General features: G+C 39.0%; 1 protein-coding gene across 3 annotated transcripts; it reads left to right on the plus strand.

Annotated features, from left to right (window-relative positions):
• The first annotated feature begins 6,630 nt into the window (after positions 1–6,630).
• spon2a (spondin 2a, extracellular matrix protein) lies at positions 6,631–27,847 on the plus strand. Of its 3 annotated transcripts, none has more exons than XM_084429550.1 (6): positions 6,631–6,763; positions 13,448–13,678; positions 16,171–16,391; positions 22,889–23,080; positions 24,490–24,664; positions 26,628–27,847. In XM_084429550.1, the coding sequence occupies exons 2-6, from the start codon at positions 13,450–13,452 to the stop codon at positions 26,813–26,815; spliced, it is 1,005 nt and encodes a 334-aa protein (XP_084285676.1). In that variant the 5' UTR covers positions 6,631–6,763; positions 13,448–13,449; the 3' UTR covers positions 26,816–27,847. The 3 variants fall into 3 exon arrangements, with proteins under 3 accessions (XP_084285676.1, XP_084285675.1, XP_084285674.1); XM_084429549.1 differs by lacking the exon at positions 6,631–6,763 and adding an exon at positions 8,423–9,072; XM_084429548.1 differs by lacking the exon at positions 6,631–6,763 and having other exon boundaries at positions 13,283–13,678.
• The last annotated feature ends 102 nt before the right edge of the window (positions 27,848–27,949 follow it).

The following is a 27,949-nucleotide window of genomic DNA, read 5'->3' on the forward strand; positions in this document are numbered from 1 at the left end:
TTAATATCTGTTTCCACAAAAATACGAAGCGGCACATCTATTTTCAACTGATGTTTCTTGAGCAGAAAATCTGCATATTAGAATGATTTCTGAAGGATCATGTGACTGGAGTAATGAGGCTGAAAATTCAGCTTTACCATTACTGGAATAAACTGTGTTAAAAAAAATTATTATTATTTTGCAATATTTCACAATATTATTGTTTTACTGTATTTGTAACCAAATAAATGCAGCCTTGGGTGAGCAATGTCTTTCAAAATCATGAAGAAATCAAATCAACCCCAATCTTTGGAACGGTGGTGTTTCTAAGTAAAACACTTTAAGCAAGAAACTGTTTAAATGCAAAATACAGACATAAATGTATCCATCAGGAATTGATTGGATGGTAAAAAAAATACATGCTAGAATAAGCACAGATTTTAATGAGTTTGCTGAAACTGTCTAAACCTGTACATAGTAAGAAACATCAGTGTAACAGGAAAGTTCTTTTACAGGCTACAAATGTTTTTTTCAGTTGAGTAATAAACATTGGTAAATTAATGATGCACAAGAAGACCAGGAACATGAATTAAGGAAAGGGGCTCAGTTTTGATTTCACTTAAACTCACGATGTAATTTCTGTTGTTTAGTTTAAATGTTCGTGTGAGTTTAGCCAAGCGCTCGTAACACAACTTTTCCAGACTTGCTGTTCAGGTGTTAGTGGTTTTGTACTCATGCATCAGGTTTGGCTGTAGGGAAAAGAAAAGCATGGTTTTGAGGTGATTAAAGGGAGGAAAGTATTTTGCAGTGTATTTTTAGCAGGGTGCTCCCTGTGAGTGTGTCCTGATGGTTGTTTATCAGCTGAAGTCCCCAGGTGCTGACGTGTTGCCAATCAGGTTAATGAGGTCTTCAGGGCATGTACCCCCTACCTCTGCTAGCTTAAATTGTTGCCAAATGTCTCTGAGAAACTTCCTCTGCCACATATTAAAGGGATAGTTCACCCAAAAATGAAAATTCTGTCATCATTTACTCACCCTCATGTCGTTACAAACCCTGTAAGACTTTTTCAAGATCTTTCTGATTAAATCTGAGAGCTTTCTGTCCCTCCATTGACAGCGAAGCAACTACCACTTTGACATTTCAAAAAGTTCATAAAGAGATTGTAATAGTAATCCATATGAATTGAGTGGTTTAGTCCAAATTTTCTGAAGAGACTCGATCACTTTATGGCTTTTATTAACCTATAATATAAACATTATAAGCTCACCCGAAACGGTTTGACGCACAAGAACAAACCTCTTGCTGAAGCTCAAACGTGCTGCGTAACACGAGAATGAACCTCATTGGCTCTTGCTGAAGCTCAAACGTGCTGCGTAACACGAGAATGAACCTCATTGGCTCTTGCTGAAGCTCAAACGTGCTGCGTAACACGAGAATGAACCTCATTGGCTCTTGCTGAAGCTCAAACGTGCTGCGTAACACGAGAATGAACCTCATTGGCTCTTGCTGAAGCTCAAACGTGCTGTGTAACACGAGAATGAACCTCATTGGCTCTTGCTGAAGCTCAAACGTGCTGCGTAACACGAGAATGAACCTCATTGGCTCTTGCTGAAGCTCAAACGTGCTGTGTAACACGAGAATGAACCTCATTGGCTCTTGCTGAAGCTCAAACGTGCTGCGTAACACGAGAATGAACCTCATTGGCTCTTGCTGAAGCTCAAACGTGCTGCGTAACACGAGAATGAACCTCATTGGCTCTTGCTGAAGCTCAAACGTGCTGCGTAACACGAGAATGAACCTCATTGGCTCTTGCTGAAGCTCAAACGTGCTGTGTAACACGAGAATGAACCTCATTGGCTCTTGCTGAAGCTCAAACGTGCTGTGTAACACGAGAATGAACCTCATTGGCTCTTGCTGAAGCTCAAACGTGCTGCGTAACACGAGAATGAACCTCATTGGTTCTTGCTGAAGCTCAAACGTGCTGCGTAACACGAGAATGAACCTCATTGGCTCTTGCTGAAGCTCAAACGTGCTGCGTAACACGAGAATGAACCTCATTGGTTCTTGCTGAAGCTCAAACGTGCTGCGTAACACGAGAATGAACCTCATTGGCTCTTGCTGAAGCTCAAACGTGCTGCGTAACACGAGAATGAACCTCATTGGTTCTCACATGGCAAGCAAACTTGAGCTTCCATTTACCACAACTGATGTGTGAGTTGATGAATGTTTATATGTGAATGAATTCAATCTGTTCATCATATAAAGCGATTGTCTATTCAGAAAATTTGGACTTTTGAACTGCTCAATTAATACAGATTAGTTTTACGCTGTGTTCTGAAGGTGAACGAAAGTCTTACGGGTTTGGAACGACATGAGGGTGAGTAAACGATGGCAGAATCTTCATTTTTGGGTGAACTATCGCTTTAAGTCCTGTTGTCTTCTGTTTAGGACAGGAAAACCCTTTTGTGCACAGAGTTATGTAGAACGTTAAATGTGGTGTTTGGCACCTGTTTTTCGTTAATTCAGTTTGTTTATGTTAAAAGCTGAAGTTTAGGAGTGTAGGTTAACCATGAAGGTCTGGCAGTAAACATTCTTTATGTCTTGTAAATGAAGGAAACTCCTGTCTAAATGGGCTATCTTGGAAAAACGGTGTAGAAAAAAACAAGGCTTCCTCTGTGTTTTATGATGGTTGCTCCTTTCAGCTGATGTCAGAAAAGTGGTGAAACAACGTTTATTTTTGTTGTTTTTTTTGCAGTGATTCACCATTATGTCTGAAGTTTTGTAAGGATTGTGCAACACAAAGATGTTGAAACTTTAAAAATTCAAAAAAGACCCCAATCTTTTACATGCATAAAACCAAACCCCATGTGGTTTCAAAGTGTTGCTTGCAACTGATTTTTCCATAACGTCCCCCAATAAACCATTTCCCACAATGAAGTGCATTTTATTTTGTCACAGGCTTTGAAAAGAGCCAGTTATTACACATTTGTAAGCATATTGAGTGTTATTAGTCTTCTTATTGAATATTTAAGTGTTGACGGTTCTAAAATACATATGCTTTACATATGCGCAGATTTGTTTTTCTTACATATGCACTTTTTTTTTTTCATCTGCTAATCAGCCAGTTTGCTTGTCCACATTCATCACAATTACTTTTTAATGGTTTATATAGAATATACAAATCTTAAATTCTCTTTAAATAATCAGAAAATGTTTTTTGTTCTGAGAATTACCCATTTTTCCTCATTAACTTTCATTCAAATTTAAGTTGAATTTAAGAAAGTCCTATTCTGTAATACACAGGGCTGTGTTTGAGTGTACTATACAGATGTGATGCTGTATCATATGTCCAGATGTGGCCTTTGCAATTTGGAGGCCCGTTTCAAATTAACAGTTGGAGGGCCCATACACCCCCATACCCCCACCCCCCTATGGAAAAAAAGACAGACAAAAACATTGTATGCACTGTGACTGCAATCACTTCATTATCCCTGTTATATTTTAAAATGTTATATCATATTTAACTCTTAATACTCTATTTCTAAACCAATTATGTCTCTATAACCAGAACTATTGTTGCAATCATGACCAGAATCAAAAACAGCAATCAATCTTCATCACTCTTTCAGCCCCTAAGCTAAAATGAAATGATCCTCCACCAGGAGGTGGCGACAAATCATTGTCTTAATGAGTGACTCATTGAATCAATTAGTCAAATTAAACAGCTGATTCATTCAGGGACAAAGCAAGTGGATTGCTGCATCTGAAACAGCATACTTCCCTACTGAACAAAATAGTATGTGACAAGATTAATGTGTCGGAATTCACAGTACTCATAAAATACCTACTTCCGGTGAGATTCTGAAGTGTGCATAGGATGGACACTTTACTATCCCATGAGGCCACAGGAGAGGATTTATGAATTGCAGTGAAGCGACAGGTCACATGATAATGACAATATGGTGAATGTAGTATGTCCGGAAGTTTTTTCTTTGAGTTCTCCGCGTACAGACGACACCATTGTCAAAACGAACACATAATGCGCGTGTGCATGATTTCATCGCCTTCAGAGATTCGAGTTTTTGATGTTTACAACGTAGACCGTTTTCAAAAACTTGCACTTTGTAACCTGTTTTCAAAAGTTAGTGTTTTCAGGCACCCAAAACGCTGTAGTCGTATAAACAAACGGCCAAAACGCATAAAGTTTATGTTTTTAGTTGAAAATGATCTCAAATGATCTAAGTCACCTAAGATTAACTACTTGTGTATTGAACTGTTGTATAAAATCAATATTACATTTGCAAACGTGCTTCTGATATTCGGGAAAACAGCACTCTTGCTCGTGTGGTATTGCTTATAAATAATAAAAACAGGAATTTAGACATTTTTTTTGCACCATATCTTGGATTTTTGGGGCATTTTTTTTATTAATTTTGGTGGCATTTAAAGGGTAACTAAACCCCTGGTCAGAGCCTGACTCCACCCACTGGCAATATTTGAAAAATGCTGGAAAAGTGGGCAGACCCCAGCGGAGAATAGAGGGGACAAACCGAGGGCGACGCTAACTTGAAGCTATCCTAACTGATGCAATACTATGCTACTAACTAACTATGCTTCTAACAATACTACACTAACAAATATGCTAATTAACTACCTAGGCTACACGAAATAATCTAAATAACTATATAAATGCTATGCTAAATAGATGCTAAAATACTCTATCCTGATCGTTTTCAATACTCGCAATTCCAACACCTGACTCGCTACAGTGGTTTTGACCAGAGGTGTCAAGTAACGAAGTACAAATACTTCGTTACCTTACTTAAGTAGAAATTTGGGGTATCTATACTTAAGTAGAAATTTGGGGTATCTATACTTTACTGGAGTAATTATTTTTCAGACAACTTTTTACTTCTACTCCTTACATTTTCACGCAATTATCTGTACTTTCTACTTCTTACATTTGAAAAATAGCCTCGTTACTCATATTTAATTTCGGCTTGTTTTCCTTCCGGCTTGTCGTCGTAAAAAAAAAAATTGGCCAATTACACAAACGGTTTAGATCTGAGTCCTCCTGAATACACATCGCTAAACTGATTGGTGTTGTGTTTTCTTTCTAACTTGTGAGAGGCTGTAGTCACATTTGGTTGTGCGAAGCGCCAAAACTCCTCCGAAGGATACCTAGATGCGGTAAGCGAGGGAGAAATCGGGGCAAATCGCGTCAAATATTGATTTAGAGAGAGAGAGAGAGAGAGCATTAATTGCATTTTTTTTCCTTACATTACTTTTACTTTTATACTTTAAGTAGTTTTGAAACAAGTACTTTTATACTTTTACTTGAGTAAAAAGCTTGAGTTGATACTTCAACTTCTACAGAAGTCTTTTTAAACCCTAGTATCTATACTTCTACCTGAGTAATGAATGTGAATACTTTTGACACCTCTGGTTTTGACGAAACAAGATGGTTTTTATACTGCCAAGGGCGTGGTGAGCTCGTACCAAGGGCGTGGTGAGCTGGAACCTGCTTACGTCACGTGCCACCGCTTGCATCACGTACCACCGCAAACATCCAATAGGAAAATTCAACTGCAGTAGCCACCGTTCAACCTGAAGAGGGCAGCACTCAGATGTTTTTACACCATATATTGTAGAATTAAAACACTTTATACTCAAATGTCAAAAAAGTTACTCGAATCAATGAACAGCACTAATAAAGCCCCATTCTTACAGATCATTAACTAAAAAAAGTTGGTTTAGGGTTTAGTTACCCTTTAAGCACCAAGCCCCTGTTAATTTCAGACCCAGGTGTGCGCGTGGCATGATGGCGGGGGCGTGGGCTCTTTTTCGAGCGCAAGCGAGGACCCTTCTGTTGCGAGGCCCGCGGGGTGAAACCTATGGGTGAAACATATCAGAGGCCACCACTGCATACGTCTACGCTGCAACTCCAGACAAGAAGGTGACCATGTATTATGTCTAAAATGGTTTTCCTCAGACAAGACGTAAAACTAGATTCCACTGTTTATGGGAGTCAGTCAGCAGAGAATGACTGTTTATCCAGCACTCTGACCCCATGTAAATGTTTTTTTTTTCTACAGGTTTGTCTTGCTGGACATTGGCAGTTTATTTGACGTGGCTTCAATGCATCGCCACTTAATCCCACAGAATGACGTCACTGACAAGTTGTCGGAGGTTAAATGACAGGAAAAAGTGAGCTGTTAAAGGAATAGACAGCCACACTTGAAATACTGAGCAGAAATGACATTTTTGAATGCTAAATTTGTTTTATTGTCCTTGGACGACTGAGCATGAGCTCATGACCTCATGTCAGTCTACCCAAAATGCCCGAAAATCAATCAAAGTTTTTGGATTACAATACTTTAAATTGGCTGTGTTTTTGCAACCACAGTCATTTAAACTGAACAAACAAGTTAATAAATAAAAACCTACAGAGTTTGAAATCTTTGTGAAGTATTTGGTTTTAGTCTACAAGTGAAATATTGCCAAATATTTGTGCAATTGCGAAAATGCTCCATGCAAATATACTCCTGTTTCTTGTACATTCTTGGTCTCATCAGCTCCCCTCATCCCTCTTGCTTGCCCATTGGCAGATTTATCAAGGGCTTTTGTCCAGGAGAGGGTCATGTTAGGGTCAGTGTACTCAGAGTGTTCATAACACTCAAACCGATCACTTCATTTGCGGTTTCCAATCCCATCTGCGTCAATGCAAACCAATCACCATTCAGTCTGGCCTCTGATGAAGTGATGACTACCTTCGCCTGACACGGTAAGCATTACCAAATTTGATGAATAGATGCTTTTACATTGGACTTTTCCTGTAAATGCCAGTCTTGATTTATGGAGCCTAGTAAAATCGACTTGGCTTTTTCAGCTTTTCTGCTTGTGTCTTTTCTTGATGGGCAAATGTGTCTTATGTTGGACTGACGTGAGCTCCCACAGGGACCGGCTGCTTTCTAACCAGAAAATTCCCAGATGTCATTCACGTCTGAGTGTGTTATTATTAAAACCAATCTTCCTGTGTGCACGAGTGCACGAGTTCTTGGATCAACATCTTTGTTAATGCTAGAACAACATTCCAATCAACCAATCAGTTGATGGACAAGTTTAAAGTTTGTGTGAAGTTTAGGCTTACAAACCAGGGTTAGGTGCTTCTACATCAGTGTTATTCACCTATCATTCCCCTCTGATTTTATGGATAGTGTTAGGTTTAGGGGTAGGGATATGGTTAAGACCCAGGAACGCTTCTAATTTGGCAAACTCTGGATGTGCATGCTGAAACCTCTTGTGCAAGTGTGTGATCTGCTGTAGATCAGCCATATCAGTGCAGAATTACTTAAGCAACCAACTCTATTACTTTTGCGCAAATCTCTAACCCTAGGTATTGAATGTCATGGTGTCACATGCCTCAGATTGTTTGGGCTACTGATATGATGTATGGAATGAAAAGTCATGTGGCTCACAGAGGAAATCTGGACTATTTTCTAAGCAATTGGATGTTGACCTGAAGGGATTCAAGTTCCTTTTGGAAACATAGTAACATACTAAAACAAACCCACTCCAAACACTTTAGCAACTGCATAGCAACGCTCTGGCATTGTGTTGGCAAGTCATTTCTGTGTGTAATAGGATAAGACTTTGTATTTTCAGTTGTTCGATCCAGCCAAAGAAATACATTAATATACAGTCAACCGTAAGCGTGTCATGTTTCCGTGGATTCCCCTGATAAGTGTAAACACTCGGTGGTGCTATTGTTCTGTTTGAATGAGAAGCCCAACACAGCAATAATTGCTCAGCCAATGGTGTGAGTTTGGGGCGGAGCTTTCTGTTTGTCTGACCAATGCCAGATGGAGGAGTGTTTAGGAAACCTGTTAGAAAACAGATTTCATGATTTGTCACTTGCCATTTCTTGTCAGCAGAAAGTGGTATTAGAGGGAGGGACCTTCTTATTTTAGAGAACATTGTACACAAATTTGTTTACACCCCTGAGAGCAAGATGAGGCATCAATTTTTGTATTCAATGAAAAGAAAGACTGCTGTATACATTTTAAAACCATATGTCAGCTAAAACGTTAATTTTTTGTTACTTTTAGGAGTTTACCAAAGCGACAACTCCCATTTTTATTTAATGAGATAATAATAAAAAAATTCATTTTCATTTTAATGCAGTTTGAAATGGAAAGTTAAAATATGGCTGCGTCTGAAAATGGAAGTAGGCATAATTTTCTTAAAAAATGACTTATTTCCTGGTCGTTAAAAAAGTATGTTCTGTATATGCAGTAGAATGCAATATGGATGTACTAATACTTGTCATAGTATCATTTGTGTTGCTTCACTGCCATTTACAACTCCTCTCCTGTGACCTCATGGGGAGAGTAATATGTCAGGTCATGTCAGGTCAAATAGTTGGTCAACCGTGTACCTTTTTGCCTCATATTTCACTAATACTCTGAATTCTACTTTTCTCAGCTGTTTTTTCGACTACTATTCGTCTGCTAGTGGAGAAGTAAGCCTATTCAGAAGCACCCGATGACTGTTTTCAAACAGGTTTTCCAAACACTCCCCTTCCTCTATAATCCCCCCCAAAATCACGCCATTGGCTGAGCGGTTGTCAGGCTGGTTGCACAAACAAACCGAGCAATGTTTTGATAGAGCCAGTGAGAAAGGTTTACACTTTCCAGGAGAAGCAACCTACAAATGACGCAGTTGTTTTACAAAGTTAAGTATTTTCACATGAAATTCTTTAAGCAAAACATCACTGAAATTCCCAGATACAAACAGGAATCCAAAGCTGATGAGTGCTTACTTAAGAAGTCAGTCACATCTTGGGCGTTACACAGGGGACCTTCTGTGATCTCACAGGAGAAGAAAAAGAGATAAACGGAGAGGACAGGAAAAAAGAGCAAGACTGTTACAAGAGAGAGAAAGTGTGTGTGTGTGTGTGTACCCATACATGGAGAGGTGGGGGAGAAGAATGGGAGGAGAAAGAGGAGGGGAAAGAGAGCATGAAAGTGAGGTATCTTGATCCGTAGTGCACATCTCCACAAACCCTGTCCTGCTGTCTACCATCACAGCCAGGTAAGAGTGAGCCATTCACTAGCGTGTGTGTGTGTGTGTGTGTGTCCTGCGCTCAGGCCGGCTGCTGTGGCAAAGGTTAAGCCAAGGGTTGCTTTTCTGCTTCTCAACTCTCCTGCTGTGCCTCTATATACCGCAACCTTCCCACACTCCTCTTCTGCAGGTTTGACGTCTCTTTGAGGAACAACGCTGCAGTCCTTAAGTGTTTTAACACATGTGCTGCTCTTGACAGTTATTTAACTGTTATTTCCCCCCTCTTCTCATTCATTTTTTACTCTGAAGGTTTTGCATTTGCATGCGACTCCTGCTTGCAGTACAAGCGCACTTGCGGCTTCATGATTGCTCTCCCTGTAAGTTTAAGCTTAAGTGTCGAAAAGCCGCAAGCTCTTTTCTTTGGCTCTTTTCCGTCTCCCCTGGTTTTATTGTGTCTGGTTCGTGCTGAGAGCAGAGGTTTGCTGCGTCTCTGTGTTTGAGAATACGTGTGCCTTTTGACACGGCAAACAGAGGGAGCTTTGCCTTAGGTCAGTGTCACGCAGCATCTGCAACCACTGGCAAGTGCATCCCAACCCACTAAACACGCCTGAATTTTGTTACGTGTGTAATTTAATGTCACAGCCCAATCCCCAGAGAAAGAGATAATGTGGAAAAAGTGGCACTTTGCATTTGTACGCGTGCAAAATGTCACTGCAGATGGGAGATCTAAATATTTATACTGTTTTAATAGCCAGCGGATGGTTTTTGGGAATGCTGACTGCACTAGATAGACAAGGCATTGTTTCAAGGCAATGTCTCCGTCTCACATGAACAAACAGATCTGTTTGTTTTGAGGACAAACATTATTGAGCAATATCAGCATGTGTGCCTGATGCTTGTAGGTTATAGTCCCTTACTTTCACACATGAAACCAGTTACATTGCAGTAAAACGGCTGGATTACTTTCCCCTGGCAAATGCCACATCTGCTTTTCACACTTTCAACAGATTTTATTGTTCCCGTTTACACATCAGCACTAAAATGCAGTTAAAATTCTGTGATGTTATTGGGTGGAATTGGAAATGTCTTTCAAACAGCTACGCCAGAAATCTGTCCCAAGGTCTGTTGACTAATTTATTCATCTACAGAGATGAAAAGAAGCTCTTTTGTGTCAACGCTTGTCCGGTTTTCTTTCCAAAATGCAGATAACCATGATTTTCATGTGGTGCAACCAATATGCATGGAAAAAAGAGAGGAAATGATGTCATAGATTTGACCCCCACAGACCCTCATAACTGTGAGCCAAGGTCGATAAGTCTCTTTAAATATCAGATAATTTGACCTTTTTATGACATGGAATGATTAGTTGAGGCTGTAAATGTCATGTGGTGTAACTCCCTAAAAACCTATTGATATACACTACCAGTCAAAAGTTTTGGATCTTTAAGATTTTTTATGTTTTTAAAAGAAGTCTCTTCTGCTCACCAAGGCTGCATTTATTTGATTAAAAATACAAAAATATATTATTACACTTTCAAATGTTTAAAATTTCTATGTGAATATATATATATATATATATATAGTAAAGTGTAATTTATTCCTGTGATGGTAAAGCTGAATTTTCAGCATAATTTCTCTAGTCTTCAGTGTCACATGATCCTTCAGAAATCATTCTAATATGATGATTAGATGCTATTATTATTAAGTATTGTGAAAGAACTTTGTGTCAGAGCTCTTTAAATTTGTGCATCAGTTTAGAATTTTTCCAGCAATGTTACAACTTCTCAAGCGGTCAGATTGCTGTGGCTGATTTGCCGGCATTTCTGTTCACACACGGTTCACCTCTAAATTGGAAAAATGCAGTTGGAAAAGTCTGCATGTGTGAAAGCGCCGTGACATTTCAGATTTTCCAAAAGATGCCGAAACTTGATCTGTCAAACATTGGAGAAAGAGACTCTGAGTTCTGAAGAAAAAGAAAGGAAACCACAAAGGAGTGCACGCTCAGTCCTCACTCGTAAGATTTTATCCATGTCCCATTGAACCTGCGGTCTAGTCGGCTTTAAAACAAGGAGCGTTTAGCTGCTCTCTCACTCCAGAACTATGTCCATTAGACATGAGGTCATTTCTGGTGATTCAAGACCTTTCTCCTCATGGATCTTAATATATCTGTTCATTATGAGCACTATTATAAACCTGTCCCCTGTTTTTCTTCAATAACATCAGTCATCCTCTCAATATATATATATACATATATGTATATGTGAACTACAGGTCCAACCTAAACCTACATTAATGACTTAAAATTTTAACAGGCGAGCATAAAAATACCAGAAACGAGGACGCTGTGAGCCTGTGTCTTTGATCTGAGGGTTTGTCATCTGATCGTGGCTCATTATAAACTATGGGGATCCAGCGGACGGGGCCAGAGCAATAGTCTGAGCCTGCAGTGATGAACTTGTGCCCTTTGTCGCTTCGCCTCTTTATTAAAAGACAGTGGCAGACAGTGCAGATCCCAGTATCTCATGCAGTCATCCTCTAAACCTTCTGCCGGGGTCTAAGCTGGTCTTGCGTAATACACTCAATCACAGGATAAATGGGATGAAAATAAATCAGTCACACAAGCCATTGCTGTTGTGTTATTTTAATTTAGTCAGGAATAAACAGCAAGCCTAGGGTTGTTGTGAGAAGAGGGGGTTGGTTGAGTTCATCACACATGCCTGTGTGAACAGCTGTTAATTATGTTTTATTTAAAGCAAAATTTACTCACCCATATGTTGTTTCAAAGTCTTTCTTGAAACACAAAATGAAATATTTTGAATGTTCACCGTGCTCCTTTTCATTGAATATGAAAGGGGAAGGCGCTGTCAAGCTTCAAAATAGACAAAAAACAACTGTTAAATCTCATGCATATTCATTCATCTTAAAGTGCCCGTATTATGCACATTTACACGTTTATAATTATATTTTGGGGTCTGCTAGAAAACATTTGCTTGATTTGAAGTTCAAAAACACATTATTTGTCTCGCACCTCGTCAGAGCTCTTTTTCCAGTACGTTCAGCATCTGGCTCATATTCGCCATCTCAAACATATTCTTTATTTTCAACATATTCAAAATCAATATTTTGATAGCTGACAGATCAAGTGACAGTGACACTAATATTTGATTGCGTTCAGTACTTGCTCTGCAGTAAATCGCTGAGCCATTTCAAGTTTTGCTGATGATACTTCCTATTCTTTTGTTTTCTGCCTGCGGCAACTATGAGTGAAACGTCACTTCATCATTGTGTATCAGACATTGCACTTATTCAGTCATCAAAGATTCAATTATTATTGTTGTGCAGAAAAAAATATACTTACACTGTTACACACCTCGGGTCATTAACGACCCTATACAATTTTTACAAAAAAATGTATGGGAAAATTTTTTTTTCTATTTTTTTTCTTGTTATATTGTTTATAATGAATTGATTGAGGAATACTAAGAAGGTTGATGTCTAACTTAAAGAAACGAATGATGAGGAGGGTAGTGAATGACGTCCCGGATCACTAAAGACCCAAGGTATGCGTTTAAAGTTTAAAGCCCGCCTTTCCAAATAGCCTAGTCTCCTCTGATTGGTCAAAGTGTGTGTCAGAAATGAACACATGCCCTTGTAGTAGAAAAAACAGCATCTCCTCAACATGGTTAAATCACCTACCCAACTGTTCTTTGAAGCGGCCAGTGCAGACAGTAGGCAACATTATGCAAATGTATTTGCATGGTGATATAGCTAAGTCACAGAAATAATGGCAGGACTACAAACGAGTCGTTTCAGGCAAGTGGTTTCTGTTGGAGAGATTCAAGAGATTGGAAGATTTCCAGTGAATAACAACTTTAATTTCGGTCGTATAAATTGGGAATACAGCCAATATGGGCTATTTTATGGTGGTCATATGCCTCTTTTGAGATTGACAGTCCCAGTCTCAATTCACTTTCATTGTATGCAAATTAGTGCTCAGGACTTCAGTTCCTCAGAAGAATGTTCAGTCGAACAGGTTTAGAGTAAATGATGACAGATATTTAGTTTTCAGAAATTTCAGAAGACCAGTCTCTCATAAGGGTTTCTCTAAAGCAGCGTAACTTTGTATTATAAGACGGTTGGTGTCTTTGAATCCGGAGCAAATCTCAGATGCTTCCTCGACAGAGGATTAAGGTGTCAGGAACCAAAGTTATGTAATTTCCTTTTGCAATATATATTTGCTGCATGAGTGGATCAGAATTATTGTAGCATGAAAAACGTACAATTATTCGATTTCAACTTGGCCTTTTTGTTGCTATTAACCATAAAACGGAGAAAAAAAACTTTTCTTCAGAAGAAGTGCACTGTACTTGGCTAATGACTTTTCCTGCTCTTTTTTTCCTGACAGAGATGATGTCATCAGAGATCTTTGTTCCTGGTTGGCTGCAGCATCTGCTCGTCGTTCTTCTCAGGTTTACGCTGTCCTGCGCGGCCCCAATGAACCTGAACAACGGGACCGAGTGCAGCGCTCGAGGACCCGCCCCTTACATCCTGGTGTTCACCGGCCACTGGAGTCCACAGACCTTCCCCAAACAGTATCCCCTGTTCCGACCACCTGCTCAGTGGTCCAAGCTCATGGGTAAGACTCCTGCGAGGTGGCGGAAAGTGAGAGTGTGAGCTTTGTGAGAGATGAGGTGTTTGGTTGACGATTCTGACGTAGGTTGCTAGACGTGGAACATCTCGTTCTCTGAGGTCGACCGCCAGCGATGGCTCCACGTTCTGTTAGGGATGAGGCTGTTCAAACTTCCTCACCTCACCTCACCATATGTCAGAGTTCTCACAGCTGGCCTGTTGTGTTAACCCTGCAATTTGCCCCGTCGACCCCTCAAACATACACACTCCCTGCCACACCACGTGAGCGGGGCAGTCTAATGAGGAAAGCAGAACGAGAGAGAGGTTGAAGAGTAATAACCGTTGCCAGATGACACGGGCTGCCCTGCAGGTTCGCCCTTTTCTTTTACGCTTCTTCCATAAATACACAACGCATGCGGCCTGCAATGCCCATTGACTTGGCCACTGCAAAGGCGTTTTCTGGGTGTCACTGGTATACCAGCCGAGACCAGCAGCAGACGTGGACGCCTCAGCCAAAACATTCGAAACCCCGAGATCCTGAAAGTTCAGGCTGTGGCTTTGGAGCGCTGAGATGATCTCTATGCGGTTTCTGCTGCCTTCTGGATGCCTTTATGGCTCTCTCTTTATCCATTTATCACTGTTGTATTACAATTATGTTCAGAAACCGCACATTTTTGTATCTAATCACAAGTTTGTGCCGTACAATGGATGTTTGGATGAACTCCTTGAATGAAGGATGAGACAATTTGAGGGATGAGACAAAAAGCATGGGAGACGGTTGTGATTTGTGCTTTAGCTGAGTGAGGTCAGGTCTCTTCAGTTTTTCTGTCCACATGTGAGCCAGACGTGTAGCATGGAGAGACTAGACGTGTCAGCGTGCCAAACGTGCTCCCTGCCTTCCTGTCATTCTCACTTGTATCTTTTTCTCTCAGTCTCCTGCTCTCTCGCTCCCAGCTCAGGGTCTGCCAGACCAAAATGGTTTGTAGCTATGAAGAACACACTGGGACGTTAAAGAGAGGCTGAAATCATTTCAGAAACATCATCTTAGCTCCTTCCTCTTTCAAAACCTCTATTGTGATATCAAGAAGCTAATAGGTGAATTATCAAACTAGGCACGGTTTGTGTTTGGAGGAATAGTTCACCCATAAATTATGGGCTGTATTTACTCATGATTATGTCGTACCAAACCCGTCATAAAAAAGTAGATTTTTTTTTCTGTGCAGCTCTTACTGAGGCAGTTTACAGTGACCACGTTTACATTTATGCTTTTATCCAAAGTGCCTTACAAAAAGGGAACAGAAGCAATTCATAAAATATTTGTTAAAGACCACATCTGTTAAGCTCTAAAAAAGAAGTTCATATAACGTGTTTGAATATGTAGTTGCACAACCTGATTTCACCAAGTGCAACATGTTCCTGGATCAACATCTTTGTTGATCCTGGAACAACATTCCAACATTCCAATCAACCAATCAGATTTGAGTTTACAGTTTGACAGGTCTAGGCTTACAATCAAGGGTTAGGTGCTTCTACATGAGTGTTATTCATTATGTTATTCACTATTCAAATCTTATCATTTTCCTCTGATTTTAGGGATACACTATACACATCTGTAGGGTAAGGTTTAGGGGTAGGGATAGGGTTAGGACCACATTTTCGGAAAAGAATGTTGCAAAATCTGGACGTGCATAAGTTATGGACAGTTTTTGCTATGAATCACAGAAATCTGCATGCAAAGTAAAAGGAACCTGAAAATGTCCTGCTTCACAGTTTTTATCGTCTGACTACTCAGGTGTGCAATATTTGTATTAACTTAAAGTTTGTAAAGCTCCCTTTGACGTTAAAATGCCATGTGACAGTGAGTGAAGACCGTGTTGTAGTATTTGCATACCAGTTTGTGATTGGTCTTTGTGTCTGTTTGCATACTGAACTGTGATTGGTCTTTCTTCTTTGCACACATTTAACCACTGTATAGTGCATGGTGATTTTTGAGTTCAATGAACTATGCGCTGAATGTCATGACAATGTCAAAGTGATTCATTTACTCAGAACCAATACCGAAAACATAAGTTTACCCAAAACCTTAACCTTTTTCCGCATTGCAAACACTGATATTATCTTCAGGGCATGAAAATCTACTTTAATATATTACAAAACAGTCTCTGTCACCCCTGCACTTTAGGTGCACACTAAACTCATAGTAGGTCTGGCTTTTCTCATTGAAGGGTTTGTTTTTAGGTGTTTATTCTCTTGGCACTGGGGCTTTTACATGGCTTTATTTTAAACAGCTCGAGGTGTGTTAGGCACACACAGAAAGTGGCAGAACTGTATTTGTGTTTTTTGAAATCTGATGAGCAATAAAAATTCATGGAGTGTTAGTAATGTTCAACAGGCCACGACAGAACCTGCCCGAGGAATCACGAGGCCTGAGCACATGAGCAATTGATATATGTTTCCTCTGAGTTTACCATTTATTCTTTTACCTGTGAATCTGTGCAGCCGTGACCCATAATGAGCAGTACCGGCTGTGGCAGGAGGGGGCGCCGGCGAGCGATGGCTTGAAGAGCTTTGCTGAGCAGGGGCTCACAGTGGATCTGGTGAAGGATGCAAAGGAGGCGAGGAAGGGGCGATCGGTGGGGTCCATGTACCGCACAGCTGGGATTCCCTCTGGCATCGGCCACAGCTCCACTGAGATACTTCTGACACCCAGGAGTCCGCTGGTGAGATGACCATATCACTACACAAAATGGATCATTGTTGTGTTCCTAATTTTTTTTCTGTACCTAAAAACATTTTGGTGATGTCAGTTGTCAGTAATGTCCACTGTAACACATCAACAGATTCTAAATGTAGGTCTGTCAGCACTACACAGAGAAGATTGGTTTTATTAATATACAGTAGGCTTCTTGAATAATATATTAATCACAAGTTTAAGTGCATCAAGTTAAACTACAAACATGAAGTAAAAACTTAACTTTGTTTTTGAACATTAAAGAATGACAAAAATATCAAAGCACTGAGTCATCCATCCATCCATCCATCCATCCAATCATCCATCCAATCCATCCAATCCATCCATCCATCCATCCATCCATCCATCCATCCATCCATCCATCCATCCATCCACTCCATCCACTCCATCCAATTCATCCATCCATCCATCCATCCATCCATCCATCCATCCATCCATCCATCCATCCATCCATCCATCCATCCATCCATCCATCCATCCATCCATCCATCCATCCATCCATCCATCCATCCATCCATCCATCCATCCATCCATCCATCCATCCATCCATCCATCCATCCATCCCACGACACAGGTCAACTTAAACAATGTGAAATATTGTGAATGGTAAGGGATTACATTTCTCAGATTTCTTGAATTTTTCGATTCATAAACAACTGGGAAAAACAGTCCATTTGTTTGTGAATTGGGTTACACTGGTTGTGCTGTGTGTTTTTGACTCAAAAAGAACCGGTTCATAAGAGTCGTCTGTTAATGAAGTGTCCAGCCCGCAAAGACAAAAAATACATTTTCCACAATATTTATTTTTATATGCCATCACATTGAAGCGCCGCTACTGAAAAGTGGTACATGAAACACTACTTAGATTTATATTTTTAATGGGATAAATCTGGGGTGGCAGATGTGGTGGCAATGCTTTTTCTCAGATCCGCTCCTGGCAGTTGTTCTCATTCCAACAGTTTTGACTATTTAGTTTCAGACATTTTCATTGCATTACGCAGTGGCGTGCATTTGTGTGCTAAAATGAGGAGGCAAAGTCCTCACTGTTGTTTTAAATGTAAATTCATGTTCCAGTTACACTTAATGTTGACCTGACAAAACAGTGATATCTTAGTGTGCTTTTTAGGTAGTCTTCTGATTAACACCATTATTTATTCATTCAGACCGATTTGTGGTTGCGTCTCCGTATTGTGACGCATCCATAGTGGATTATCGAAAAATACAAAATGTAGGCCGTGCATACTTGGTTCTATGCATCATTTGTGGAGGCATGAACATGTCGCTTGCAGGAGTGGGTTTAAGAAGACTAAATGATTGGAGAAGTCCTGCATACGTCATTCAGTTTTTAGATCAGACTTTAATGACACAATTCAGATCTATATTGCACAAAGACAGACTTCACCAGAGCGCAAGTCTCCAAAACCACATCCAGAGTCCCAGGACCTCCAGACCACAAGCCTCACTCACTCCCTCCCTTCCGGCTCCTGTGCTGGGTTTCCTGAACCCACCAGATCTGCAGATAGAGAGAGGCTGGATCCTTTCCTTCTCACTTTCTGGAATATTTATTTTCCTTAGCCAGGAGTCAGTTGGTTATAGGGTCTAAAGGCAGCGCTGGTGACCTACATATCTTTATTGCCAAAGTCTGGAATACAAGGTAGACTTATTAAAAACGCCAACTACCCTCAGATGCGCTTGGCATTCAGTCCCGCTGGCATTTAACCACAGCATGGCGGGATGTCTGCTGTGGCGCTGCTGTTTTTAGATCCGCAGGGCAGTAAAGTACGACTGAGAGAATGAATGTGGCCTTGGGGTGAGACTGTGACGTGTGTGTGTGTTTGTGTGTATGTGAGTGTCTGTTCACTTATTATTGATGAACTGATTGCTTACATCTTAATATTAAGCATATTTAGTATTAAACTTCAGCGAGTGATTTATTCTGAATGTTTGTGCTACTGAAATGAATATCATCTCAAATCACACGGCTTGTAGATCTGACGTATTATTTTTCTTAGTGATCAGACTTAATAATCCCAGAAACGTACATTAAAGGAACCCAAGAAATATCGAAAGCAAATGCTTTTTTGACATGCAATTTAAAATTGGCATTTAAAAAATATTTGTTCATTTATTCTATTATTTAAACCCTAACTACATGGTAAATCATCCATTAAACCTAATTTTAAGTATATACCACAGTGGCAAAAAAGTGATGTCCAGCCTAAGTTAATTGACATGTTCACCCTTTATTCAAATATTATTAAAAATGTGTTTGTAAGCATATTGTGTAGTCAATTGGTTTATTTGTGATAACGCAATGAAACATGCTAAATTGTGCAGACAATTTTTTGGCCAGGCTGTCTTACAAAGAAATGATGAACACATGCAAAAACAAGAGAGAACCAATGAAAATATTGATAACTGGTTATGTTGTAGTCAGTGTAGGTTTTTTGCTGTGAGTTTTTTGTTCTTTTACGCCATTTTTTTTTAATAGTATAATATAACCTGTAGCTGTAGTTTGCCATTTTTGGCAAATAATTTGTCAGATAAATTCCTTAACTAAGTTTAGTGGTTTGTTCTTCCCTCTTTTTTAAAATATTGAAAAAGTATAAAATATTGTCCTCATACGCTGATTGTTAGACTGAACATTAATTATCCTACAATATTGAAAAAGTATAAAATATTGTCCTCATACGCGGATTGTTAGACTGAACATTAATTATCCTACAATTAATATTAATTGTCAAATATAAAAAAAACTAAAAAAAAAACTCTTAATGTAACTCTAAATAGTGTAACTCTTCTCTTATTAAAATCAAAATTGGATTCAGACATACCTTGATGCCTTCTCTTACCTCTGTATGCTGTCTTCATCGTTCTGTATCATTTTCTGAGAAACTACAAATACACATTTGTGCTCCAGCCGACATTGAACAGTGTTTATTTAAGATCTCCAAAAAAGACTGCAGTGTCCGATTTCAGCTTCCCGCACATGCATGACCAACAACCTCAAATCAACAGGAAAATAAGGTAATCAAAAACAGCCAAATGCTGTCCAAAATTTCTAAAGGTTCTTTTTGCGTTTAATAGGATCCAGACAGTGTGTATTTCTACAAAGTGCGAGCCATGCAAGAAACCACAGCGCGTTCCAGCAGCACATGCGGACAGACAGAGGAATAGATGAGTTGTGTATTATTTTTCCTGACACTCTGTTCTGGCAAATCAGGGCATTGGTTTGGCAATTATGTGTTAGTGTGACTTTGTGCCCTGAAGGGAGATTGAGCTCTATTAGCTTGGGGTCAGAACAGACAGAAGAGGGATGAGGCACCGCTCGCTTCTCACGCCAGAGAAATTGATATAGCAGGAGGTATTCCTGGAAAAGCCACAGAATGAGAAGAGATGTGAGGGAGAGACCAGAGTAAATCCAGCCTGGAGAAAAGTCAGCCGTAGACTGGATGTTGTCACAAGGTACCAAAATTGTGGCCCAAATATGGATGCAAAATGCCAACTATATCGGTCCTGCTTTTAATGTTTGCTTTGGGAATGATGGATTGTAAGTGATTCGCACTAAAATGCGTACTTTAAAAAGTGAGATCCAGTTCGAATGCAGTGTTGCTTAAGTTTGTGTCCGAGGGGAAAAGGTTGCTCTTCCAAAGTGCAAGAGAATCCAGCGATTCTCAACCTTTTTGACTTTTTGACAAGTTGAAATAAATATGGCAGTTTCCTAGCTGAACAACTTTTTTTTTTAGGGGTTTTGGTGAATTTAGCATTTTAATTAATTGATATCAAAATTCATATCACTTTAATTTTAAATTGCTTTAAGTTTCAATTTTGCCTCAAATGACTTGCTTAGAATTCCATAAAAATGGTTTACATAGAGATTATAGAACAATAAAACTGTAGATGCGTGTGTTTTTTTTGTGTGCATATCTTTAGATTTTTGTTGTTGTTGCATATCAGCAATTCTGAGCAGTTTGAGGCATTTTTGATTTCTCTTCTAAAACTCTAGAGGAGAGACATGTGAGATTATAGGGTTTCATTTTCTCAAGAGACAAATCTAAGAAGCAGGACATTCAATAAAATCTCCTTTTGCTATTTCATCTCAATTGCTTTCCAAATATATATATATATATATATATATATATTTTTTAGCTACACTCTGAAGGTAGCAAAGGGATTTTTCACCCTGCCATAGAAATACCATTTTAGGTTTCCCAAAGAACCTTATTTTTCTTAGTGTGAAGAACATTTTAATAATCTAACGAACCTTTTTCCACTCTAAAGAACCTTTTGTAGAATGGAAAGATTCCATGGATGTTAAAGATTCTTCACTGAAACCATCGACAGTGCTGGGGATAGTTACTTTTAAAAGTAATGCATTACAATATTGTGTTACTCCCTAAAAAAGTAACTAATTGTGTTACTTCTTATGGAAAGTAACTTGTTGCATTACTTTTGCGTTACTTTTTCTCACCTGCGCGGGGCTTGCTTGTTTGTTTTTTAATAACGAAAAAGTTCTATTTTTGGTAAATGTAAAAGCCCTTTCACACCAAAAGTGAAATGAATAAAAACCTCAGGCTGAAGGAAATACAAATGCATGCCTGTACAGTAGACGGCGCAACTGCTTATGATTGAATTGGATCATCGAAGGTTAGCAGCACTGATGCATTGGTTAATAAAGTGAGATTAAATACATAAAGTATATTTGTATTCTTTAACATAAGCCGCGTTTCCATTACCCTTCATATTGCGCAAATTGAAATTGCGAATTGAAAATACGCCCAATGGAAACACGTCAATTTCGCAAAAACTCCCATTTATGGCAATAAAGTTTTTACGCTCGCATGAGGTGGTTTTTCAGGCAATTCGAAGGAGGAGTATTTTGCAAAACTGCAATGGAAACAGTCTTTGCGCATTTGTCACCTGACTTAGAAGGCGCGGTGTGTTTGGACAGAATACGAGACAGAGTTCTCTATTAAATTCATATAAGACAAAAGAATGACAGAAATACTGGATTCTAAAACTCAAAGAAATGCCACAATCTAGACCTCGGAGCAGAAATGAGTGAGGAAAACCCCAAAAACACCTCATGTGCCGCTCACAGTATATGGGTCTTTCCTTGCCATTAATGCTTGGATAACACGCATATGTTTCCTTCCATTAATAATAATAATAATGTCTAGTGCGGTAGGCTGCTACGTGGCTGTGATATATATAAACTTATCAACGTCCGTTGCCATGATTTTTTTTAAATGACTTATCGCGAGAGGAAAAAATGACGTTTTAGTCGCATAACATCGACTAAAAAACGCCGTCATTTCGCAATATAGTTTTTTATCGATATTTAGAAAAAAATCGCAAAAGTTTTGCTTAAATCTTGAATGGAAACGCGCCTATAGTCTCGGTAAATGGCGGTAATGTTTTTAATTCATTTTGTGCAAGTGAGATTAGTAAATGCATGTTCACGTTTAGATATGAGGCACTGTCTATGGCTTAAATCAAACTTCATTCACGCACACATAAATGAAACACTTGCATACACACAGCGAACACAACGCCTCTGCACTTAATCGTGATTCTTCTCAGCATGGGGACAGGATAGCTGTCAGTCAATTAATGGGAAAACAAAGTAACTAGCAGTACTTATAAAGTAACTCAGATATTTTGTTGTAAATTTAAAACTAATGCGACTTGACAAAAGTAATCTGATTACGTAACTTGCATTACTTGTAATGCGTTACCCCCGAATTGACCATTGGTGCCAATAAAGAAACTTTATTTTTAAGAGTGTATTAAGAAGAGGATTCCCTTTTGACTAGCACTAGTAAGCAGCTACCCAGAACACACTAGCAACACCCTAGCAACCACATAGCAACACACTAAAATCACTCTGAACATAGCAACTGCACAGCGACGTTCTGGCAACCCTCCTGGCGAGTCTTCCACTCACATTTTGGTCAGAAAATATGAATCTACCTTGTGATTTCTCTTTTATAGAGACGTTTGACTGATATAGGCTACCTTAAATGAACTCAAGCAGACAGGATCTGTCAGGTTTTATTGTTTGTCTGATGAATCATCTTTGGCTCTATATTAGGCTTGCGCTCATCCTGAAATAGCCATTGTCACAGTATGGCTGGTTTCTCTCTGTGCGACTGTCTCGTGTGGCTATTCCCTCATTCTGCTCTGACCGAAGGGATCCTCCTGAATGAGGTCACAGTCAAAAGGAAACATTCATCACCATTTAGAAAAAAAAAACCCCAGCTGGTTTAACCTAACATACACAGGAAAGAGCGGAAAATACTGGAAATGGCTACAAAGAAAAGTTTCAGATGTGACTTATGAAGCCAATTATGTTAGCAGAGCATGCTGAAAAACGGAAGTATTGCCAAAGGTAAATCAGGGTTGATGATGTCTGTGTGTACGTTTTCAACATGAGAGTGACTTATCTTGTGTTTTCTCTCACAGCTGTCTCTGATAGTGAAAGTGATCCCCAGTCCAGACTGGTTTGTGGGGATTGACAGCCTGAACCTGTGTGAGGGTGGGCAGTGGAAACAGGAAGTGACCTTTGACTTGCACCCATTTGATGCCGGCACAGACAGCGGCTTCACTTTCTCCTCACCGAACTTTCCTACAACACCTCCTGAAAATATCACCATGGTGAGATGTTACATTTTTATATTTTAATACAATGTAAAAGGTAAAAAAAAAAAAAGTATATATTATTTAATTAAATATTTTAAATATGCGTGGAAGAAAACAAAAAACACTAAACCCTCTGGGCCTCTTCGAAAAATGTTACGTTTGGAATTTTTTTCTTTTTTTGCTTCTTCGGAATGGGATGACACTTGGTTACTTTTGTCATATTAGTTATGTGAACACACAAAAAAAGCATGGACATGATTCAGATATGTTAAAGGGACAAAAAAAAAATCGAATTCACACTTGCCTCCTTCACGGTCAAAAATGACCGACATGGGAAATACGAAAAAATATGAAAACTCAAACTCTTTTGGTGGTACAAACTACAAATCAGCCACTGTGCAGAAAAAAAGCAATGAAGAATTATCACTATCCATTCTTTATTTTAGATGTTTTAATGATCAAAAATGCTTTTCATGTGTTCCCTTTCTTTCAAAATGTTTGTTTGATTGTAATCATAATGCAAAACCTGACACTTATCTAACAAAAAATATCTTAAAAAAGTAGTCTTATAATGTCTAAATATATATCTAAATGCAAAACCTAATAAAATTAAGAAATTATGTCTAAAAAAAAACAATGGGAATCCAAAACCCTCTCTATATACAGTATTTATATAGGGAAGTTTTTATTTTTTAACGACTCCAGATGACACTATTCTCAGAAAAAAAAGGATTTTAAAAGCTTTCACTCTATTTTAATGTGAAAATTGCATTTATTGAAAAAAAAACATTTTTTATAAATGTTGCATAGTATCAGAAAATCCCCTTAAATTTCTAAATAATAATAATAATACAAAAATTATTGAACAAAAATATATTTACATTGATTTTCCTAAAAAAACAAAAAAACATTTCAATTACATTTCAAGGCTTCGGTCACTTTTGATTGAGAAGGAGCCAAGTAAAGGAAGAGGCCCAGAGGGTTAAGGTATTAATCTGGCTAAATCATTTTGCCAAAAAAAGAAAAAAGGCAAACTACAGCTACAGATTTTATTTTACTATGTAGAAATAATGCATAGAAAAACAAAAAGCTCACAGGAAAAAGGATCCATTGACTAGAGCATAATCAGTTATTAATATTTTGTTGGTTCTCTCTTGTGTTTGCATGCATTTATAATTTCTTTGTATGACAACCTGGCCAAAAATTATGTCTGCAGATTTTGGCATGTTTCATTGTGCTATCACATGCTATAAGATCATTATAATATATAAGATATAAGATCAACACATTTTTAATAATATTTGAATAAAAGGCAAGAATGTAAATTTTCGTAAGCCGTAAACTAATGTTTTTGCAATATTTTTGACTAATTGAAATAATAAATCACTGTTTTAACATATGTCTGTTGTTTTATTCTGATGCAGATTACCTCTCAGAAGCCAAACCACCCAGCAAATTCCTTCTATTACCCTCGGCTAACAGATCTCCCGCCTCTGGCCACCATATGGATGAAGCGTCAGAGCCGATCACCTGTCCGTCAACAGAACCGGGTGTCCAATCACATCCTGCCTGAAGAAACCAAACCTCACAGATTCTCAGGTAGATCTGCATACACATTTCACACGTGCAATGGCAGAGTATTGCGTCTCTTGATCGTGATTTTCTTTTTATTTGGATGGTAAATCAAGATGTTTTGGTTTACCACAGCATTGTGCGTGATTTAATGTGTTCTTAGGCCAAGTAAACAGTTTAGACTTGATGAACCCTAATGCACGCCACATGTGGTAAACTCTTTTTATTTGCTTCCACAAAATTTTTAGCATCTGCGCTGTTCCACTAACTAACGTGCTGGTTTCAATTTCTTTTTTAAAGTGCCCCTATTATGCTATTTTAAAGGTTCCTAATTTTGTTTTAGAGGTCTCCAAAAAATGCATATGCATATCCGAATTTCATCTCTGGATCTTCCTCAGCGCTTGATACACAGTGACGCGAACAGGTTTTAATGTATCCATTCAAGCGAGAGTCCTCGTCCTTTGGAAGTGCATGAAAAGTGGATTTGCATTCGCAGCACAGAAAACAGCCTCTTTTTCAACAACACAAACCAAACTCTTCCAGGCCTCAGCCACAACTACAGTGTTTGAGGGTCAAAGTACATTGTTTGCAGGCAGCCAATGAAGACCATAGGCTGGCATTATGCAAATCTGTTACAAACCTACTTATGTTTGAGCAGGAAGTAATACTAGAATTACTGACGACTCGTTTCAGGCAGTTCAGAATCTGTTCTTTCTTTTAAGAGACATTTATCTGCACTCTGATCTTTGAAACTTTCAGGCCTTTTACATTCAAAAACAGATATATTACACTCTACATGAAAGAAAATATCCGAAAAAGCACAATAGGGGCACTTTAAGAGATTTAGGCCCGATTTCACAGACAGGGCTTAGATTAAGCCAGGATTAGGCCTTAGTTCATTTAGGACATTTAAGTTGCTTTTATAAATGTGCCTTAGAAAAACACATTACTGGTGTGCATCTTGAGAAAAAACAATGGAACTAACATATATTTTTAAGATATGCCAGTGCAAGTTTCTTTGACTTAAAGGGGTGGTTGATTATGATTTCACTTATCTAACTTTAGTTAGTGTGTAATGTTGCTGTTTGAGCATAAACAACATCTGCAAAGTTACAGCGCTCAAAGTTTAAAGCAAAGGGAGATATTTGCTTTTAAAGAAATTGCTTTTTAAGGACTACAACAAACGACTGGTAGGGACTACAGGGCACTCCTCCCGGGTTAGTGACATCACAAACCCTAATATTTACATAAACCCCGCCCCCAGGAACGCGATTTATAGATTATCAAGACAGAATATGCTAATGACTAGAAGAAGATAACTACACATAAGCTACATAAATTCATCAACTAACCATTCAGAAATGTCCTGTTGCATTCTACATGTTGTCACTTCTTCTTGAGTCTCTCCTTCATTGTCTGACTCCGGTTTGAACATAAAAGGCTAAAAGTTTTTGACATTTTCAGTGCGATGTAAAAGGACACAAGCTCTTGAAGCTCCGCCCCCTGTGCCGGGAGCAGCAGCTCATTTGCATTTAAAGGAACAGACAGAAAATGGTGCGTTTTTGCTCACCCTCAAAAAGTGACAATTTTAACACTCTATATTAAAATATCTGTGGGGTATTTTGAGCTAAAACTTCACATACACACTCTGGGGACATCAAAGTTTTATTTTACATCTTGTGAAAAGGGCATTAACCCACCCCTTTAAAACAGCCCAAACTTGAATTTTAGTCTGCGACTAAACCTTGTCTGTAAAACATTACAGGTTAGTATTACAATTTTCTATTGCATGTTGCTATCGGGACTTCATAGACCTACTTTATAATACACGTTTCTTCAATTATTTGGGGATATCTGAGCCGGACTGCCCTAGATTACGCCAGTGGCCTGTTTTTCTTTATCTGACCATGCATAAACAGCCACAGAAACATAATCTCCTGACGGATTGCTTCCAGACTAGCGATCCTCATGATTCCTGCATGTGTTTCAGAAACGCCGCTGGACTGCGAGGTGTCGATGTGGTCATCCTGGGGCCTGTGTCTGGGGCCGTGCTCTCGGGGCGGACTGCGTCATCGCACCCGATATATCCTGCTGAAACCCGCCAACAGTGGCACGGCGTGTCCCGAGCTGGAGGAACAAGAGGAGTGCACGCCGCACAACTGCCTCGCGTATCAGTGATGCCGGTCACACCGCTGGCATAGACACTTCGACGCTGTCCAAACGGAGAGCCGAGTTTAACCTCATGCCAATGCTGAGTCACGGGAGAGCCGCCTGGCTGGGACGTCCAGTGAGCTGCATTGGCTCCTCTCCTCACTGGAAAAGAATGGCTCGTATTCTGTTAATAGAGACTTTGATTACGGGTGCTGTACTCGCAGTAATCTCAGTGTATCTTTGCATAATCGCACATTATTTTGCCAATATAGATTTGTGGAAAAGACGACTTGCAGTTGCCCAACCACTGATTTGAACATAACTACATGAATTAACATAAGCCTTCCTCCCGAACTCACATCAGTAGCAACCTTTTTGAAGTATAGCCTAGTTGGGTTTTGAGTGATTTGACAGATGGTGCAGTTATAGTATGCTATGGAAGTCAACTGGTAGTTCATTAGTAGTAAAATAACACTTGAAGACACCTCAGCTCATGTCTCATACAGGCCGAATGATGTTCAAAATGCAGTATTCATACAGTTTTCATACAATATTATCTTGTGAGGAATCACAGAAAAACAAACTGTCATGTGTCATTTATCAAATAAGGGACCGTTTAGATGTTCTTTACACTACCGGTCAAAAGTTTGGAATCATGAAGATTTTTAAAGAAGTCTCTCTTATGTTCACCAAGGCTGCATTTATTTTAAGCTGCAAAATCATTGAATGATTTCAATGGTTCATTTTTGACCAGTAGTGTATATGTTGTATTTTATGTTTCTTCTAATAATAAATGATGAAATTCTCTCTCAAATCATCTCCTCCTCGTTGCTTTTTTGTGGTAGTATTTTACAATCATTTTCCTTAATAATATTGACATAATTAGTAGTAATAAAAGTCCTCAAACGGGGGCATACCTATGTTCCCAGATTTATATGAACACGTGAAAAAGGTTCCTATATGTTCCCCTATATGTTAATGTACATTAAGTAATTTTTTAAAAGGTCAGGACTCATTTCCCCAGGGCCCTATCAACTTAATAAACTTCTAACATAAAGGAGCTATGTCTTTTGTCTTTTGTGATTCAATTACTATGCAACCATTTGTCTAGTTCCTTCAGTCTAGGCCTATTAATGAGAGCCATACGGCAGTGCTGGGGAA

The sequence above is a fragment of the Rutilus rutilus genome (genome assembly GCF_951802725.1).
Source record: "Rutilus rutilus genome assembly, chromosome: 14".
In the NCBI taxonomy this organism is placed as follows: Eukaryota; Metazoa; Chordata; class Actinopteri; order Cypriniformes; family Leuciscidae; genus Rutilus; species Rutilus rutilus.

Bases quoted from the DNA above. Each gene is read 5' to 3' on its own strand.
- spon2a (XM_084429548.1), top strand. From the start codon at position 13,417: ATGACTTTTCCTGCTCTTTTTTTCCTGACAGAGATGATGTCATCAGAG. The intron at 16,392-22,888 runs GTGAGATGACCA...TTTCTCTCACAG, and splicing joins TGACACCCAGGAGTCCGCTG to CTGTCTCTGATAGTGAAAGT. The intron at 24,665-26,627 runs GTAGATCTGCAT...CATGTGTTTCAG, and splicing joins CAAACCTCACAGATTCTCAG to AAACGCCGCTGGACTGCGAG.